Source organism: Rattus rattus, chromosome 5 (genome assembly GCF_011064425.1).
Source record: "Rattus rattus isolate New Zealand chromosome 5, Rrattus_CSIRO_v1, whole genome shotgun sequence".
Taxonomy (NCBI): Eukaryota; Metazoa; Chordata; class Mammalia; order Rodentia; family Muridae; genus Rattus; species Rattus rattus.
The window spans coordinates 62498228-62502972 of NC_046158.1; the positions used below are offsets into that span (position 1 = coordinate 62498228).

At 49.1% G+C, this 4745-nt stretch overlaps 1 protein-coding gene across 1 annotated transcript; it reads left to right on the top strand.

The window, feature by feature from the left end:
- The first annotated feature begins 3042 nt into the window (after nucleotides 1-3042).
- Nucleotides 3043-4526, top strand: Aplnr (apelin receptor). The gene has a single exon (XM_032901984.1). It carries the CDS (start codon nucleotides 3157-3159, stop codon nucleotides 4288-4290), a length of 1134 nt encoding a protein of 377 aa, XP_032757875.1. The 5' UTR covers nucleotides 3043-3156; the 3' UTR covers nucleotides 4291-4526.
- The last annotated feature ends 219 nt before the right edge of the window (nucleotides 4527-4745 follow it).

The following is a 4745-nucleotide window of genomic DNA, read 5'->3' on the forward strand; positions in this document are numbered from 1 at the left end:
GACAAAGTCCTTGAGGCAGAGTCGTGCTATCTTTTCAACTAGCACAGTCAACCACGTGTTCTTTCCAGCAATGGTAGATACATAAATCACAGCTATCCTAGCATCCTCCCATATCTGTATAATGCTTATCATGTGATAATTTCAATTTTAAAATGGTTGAAGGGCTTCATTTTGTGGCTGAGAGAACAAATTACTTTGCCTCTCTTGTGTCTCTGTTTCCTTATCTTTCTGCCAAGGCTAAATAAGAGTATATATCTTCTAAGTTCTGTGTGAGTGTGTGTGTGTGTGTGTGTGTGTGTGTGTGTGTGCGCGTGTGTGCGTGCGTACTCACCTATGCATATGGAAGCCAGAGATTGCTATTAGAATGCTAGGTCTCAAAAGTTTCTCTATTTTTTGACTAAGGCCTGTCATTGAACCTGACTGCCTTGGCTAAGCTGGCTAGCCAGTGACGCCCAAGGGTCTCCCTGTCTGTGCTCTATCAAGTAGTGGGTTACAGATGCATGCTGTCTTTCCTGCTTTTATGTGTGTGCTGGGGATATGAACTCAGGCCCACATGCCATCTCCTTGCCTATCTCTCACATTGTTTTACCAAAGAGACAAATAAAACTTATAGAAGAATGCCTGACCCTCTATGTGAGCAGTGTACAGTGCTCAGGAGACCCAGACAGAGGCCCTTAGGTCCTTTCTTATCTTTCTTTCCACCCCTCTTTCCTGCATTTCCACATTGCATCCCAAGACTTGGCCACCGTTGTTTTTATTTTTCCTCTTTGCATTTTCTGGTTTCCTTGTCAGTATATCCTTTGTGTCTCTTCTACCCCCTATCCTCAGGAAGCTCTTCCTGTTCAAAACCTACCAATGGAGATGCTACAAGCTCTTTCATTTACCTTGTTTTATATTTTGATATGGGTGTTAATGCCTCGAATTCATTTCTGCCTCAAACTTCAGTCTCTGCCTCTCAGTTGTTGAGATTATAGGCATGTACTACCTTGCCTGGCGCCTAGAATACATTTCCTTTAAGAAGGGAATTAATTCCCCATGTTAGTCAACCTGATACTTTCTGATAAGCATTCAGAATTAGACCTTGTCTTGAAAAAATCTTGAGGTGTGGGAACACTGGTTAACGTTTCTGCATAGCAACCAGAGACCAGAACTGAGGAGGCCTTCTGTTTTATTTGAGACAAAGTCTCATTGTGTTGCCAAGGTTGTCCCCAAACTTTTGGATGCAAGTGATTCTCCAACGTCCACCTTTAAAGTAGCTGGTATTACACAGTGGGCATGCATAGTGCTGCCTGCCCAGTGTCCTTTTATAGACAAACTCTACTTAGTCACAGTCTCTGACTCCCTGCTATCACAAACTGGTTGTTTTGCCTGAATACATGCTTAACTTATCCATGAAGGTATCTGAATTTGTCTACGATAAGCCCTCCTTCCAGGAAGCGGTTATGAGCTTTGAAAGCCTTTGCCATGGATGACTAAGGCTTACCTAGTTCTGGCCCATTTCATTCTGCACCAACCTTTCCCCTTCCTCTCTCCCACTCCTTTTCTCTCCCTTCCTTCTCTCCCTTCCTTTCTATCTTCCAACCTTATCCCCTGATTTGGGGGGGCATGGAATCCAGGGCTTCACACTCTGCTATTAAGCTAAGCTTGTCATCTTCCTGCCCACATCCAGGTAGCTTCCCTCACTTTGAGGAGGTGAAACAGAAAGGACGCACTTTAAAAAAACAAAACAAAAAAACCCTTATCTTGAGCATCCTTCCTCTTCCTGCAGAGCCCTGGGGACAAGGCCAGATGGGAGGGTGACTACAACATCTGCTCGGGGCTGCTTCTTTTTCTGCATCCTCCTCTAACTCAACTTCCTGACCCCATGCGGTCTTACGAAACCTCTCGACCCATGGAGATTGGTAAGGACCCGAGGAATGAACCGAGTTCATGTTCTTGCCACATAGTAATTCACACATTTATTCTCCTTTTCTTCCTCCTTCCCCAATTCGGGCTTTTACTTATTCAGTCAACAGCCAGATCTCCCTGAAGGCATGCTAGAACTGTGTTCCGCCCGTGCTTAGAGAAGAAGAAAAGTAAACAACCCACCATAACAAAATCTACCCGTGACCTTTGTCATCAGACACTTACCTTAAGCCTCAGTTTCCCCATAGATTTAATGATGTGCCTAGGAGCCAGTTTGTCTCAGTTTCTTTCCTCTTGTGACTCTGTCAACTAACTTTCTAACACCTCTATCTGCAAACTACAAACTCTGGTCTGCCAGCAGCTTATGAACTGTAAAGACATTTCATTATGCTTTTGTCTGCAAATCACCAAAGTTCTCAGAAACCCTAGGGTTGAAGCCGATGTGTAGAGAAGAATGAATGAGGTTCAGGGAATCCTAGAGTCTCATCTGGGTGGGGGTGGGGTGGGAGTGCAGGGTCAACAGGGACCATCCAGATGCTGGGACACCCCTGTGAAATATCACACCCTCTCTGCCTGGGGCTTGTCCTGGATTTAGGTCAAACTGGATTTCAATCTGCATAATTTGTCTCATTTAGAAGGGTTGGGAGAGGGTGAGAACAGGAGGGTGAATACTGAGGACGGGGATAGATACCCCTCCCCCCCCAAAAAAAGGCAGGCATGAAGTGGTGGCCAGAGGGAACCAGAGTGAAGAGTCTGGAGTGAAGGCTGGTAGCAGCTAGAGAGAGGAGGTGGGACCAGGAGGAGTTGCAGGCTGGCCAAACACAGATAATTGTCAGCCCAGCACAGTAGGGGTCAATTTAGTCTACTTACCCAGTGGCAAGAAGGAAAAAAAAGTGGGCTGTGACTTAAAGATCTTAAGACTCACTAGAGAGGGAGGGGTTAGCCTGGGGGTGGGAGGAGAGAGTGTGGAGTTTTTAGGAGGAGACAGAGACTCAGGAGGGTGCAAGGAAGTGTCTTAGCTGAGCTGGGCTAGGACCAGGAAGGTAGAGGTGCAGCTGCCTGAGAAGCACATCCTGCTGGGTCTGAGCTCCCAGAGAGGCTCGTTCTGCATGCCGGGAAGGGCTCTAAGCACCCTCAGACCGCTCACTCTGAGGTTTGAGCCAAGCCTCCAGGGTGCTTGCTGAGTTGGTGAGATAACTTTGGAGCTGGTGTCCCTGGGACTCACTGCCCGACTTCCTTCCATTCACCACCATGGAAGATGATGGTTACAACTACTACGGGGCTGACAACCAGTCTGAATGTGACTACGCAGACTGGACGCCCTCTGGAGCTCTCATCCCGGCCATCTACATTCTGGTTTTCCTTCTAGGCACCACAGGCAATGGCCTGGTGCTCTGGACCGTGTTTTGGAGCAGCCGTGAAAAGAGACGCTCAGCTGACATCTTCATTGCCAGCCTGGCAGTGGCTGACTTGACCTTTGTGGTGACTTTGCCACTGTGGGCCACTTATACCTACCGGGAGTTTGACTGGCCTTTTGGAACCTTCTCTTGCAAGCTCAGCAGCTACCTCATCTTTGTCAACATGTACGCCAGTGTCTTTTGCCTCACCGGCCTCAGCTTTGACCGATACCTGGCCATTGTCAGGCCAGTGGCCAACGCTCGACTAAGGCTGCGAGTCAGCGGGGCCGTGGCCACAGCAGTCTTGTGGGTGCTGGCTGCCCTTCTAGCTGTGCCCGTCATGGTGTTCCGTTCCACTGACATCCCAGAAAACAGCACCAAGACCCAGTGCTACATGGACTATTCTATGGTGGCCACTTCAAACTCAGAGTGGGCCTGGGAGGTGGGCCTTGGGGTGTCCTCCACTGCTGTGGGCTTTGTGGTGCCCTTCATCATCATGCTGACCTGTTACTTCTTCATTGCCCAAACCATCGCTGGCCATTTCCGAAAGGAGCGCATCGAGGGCCTGCGGAAGAGGCGCCGGCTGCTGAGCATCATCGTGGTGCTGGTGGTGACCTTTGCCCTGTGCTGGATGCCTTACCACCTGGTGAAGACTCTCTACATGCTGGGCAATTTGCTGCACTGGCCCTGTGACTTTGACAGCTTCCTCATGAATGTCTTTCCCTATTGCACCTGCATCAGTTACGTCAACAGCTGCCTCAACCCCTTCCTCTATGCCTTCTTTGACCCCCGATTTCGCCGAGCCTGCACCTCCATGCTCTGCTGTGACCAGAGCGGGTGCAAAGGCAGCCCTCACAGCAGCAGTGCGGAGAAATCTGCCAGTTATTCTTCTGGGCACAGCCAGGGCCCCGGCCCCAACATGTGCAAGGGAGGAGAACCGATGCATGAGAAATCTATCCCCTATAGCCAAGAGACCCTTGTGGACTAGGGCTGGAACCAGAGGGAAGCCCGGTGCCTCGGGGCCTGACCCAAATTTCATCCTCACGCTCTGAGAACCAGGTAGCATGGCTTCTCCTGGACTCTGCATTCCCTTCTCTGCTCACCTCCAAGCTCTCTGCCTTGCTCCTCTCTTCTCACGTTTGTGGCTTAGTGGAAAGGGATGGAGCCTTGCAAACAGCTCAGCTGTTCATACTTCTGAGGTTGACCTTGCACAAGTCTCTTAACTTCTTGAAACCTCAGTCACTTTGTTTGTTGTAAATGGGTCAAGGTTATATGGACCCTAAAGTGTTGAAGTGTGAGTCCTGACCCAATTTGTTTCTTTCTGTTTGCTCAGCCCTCTAGTCCCCCTCTTGGTTTTCTCTGCTGCAGAAATTGTTTCTGTCAGCTACTCACTTTCTAGCGCTAACTCTTTCTCTTCTAGTGGGTTCCTCCCCCTCAAACCTT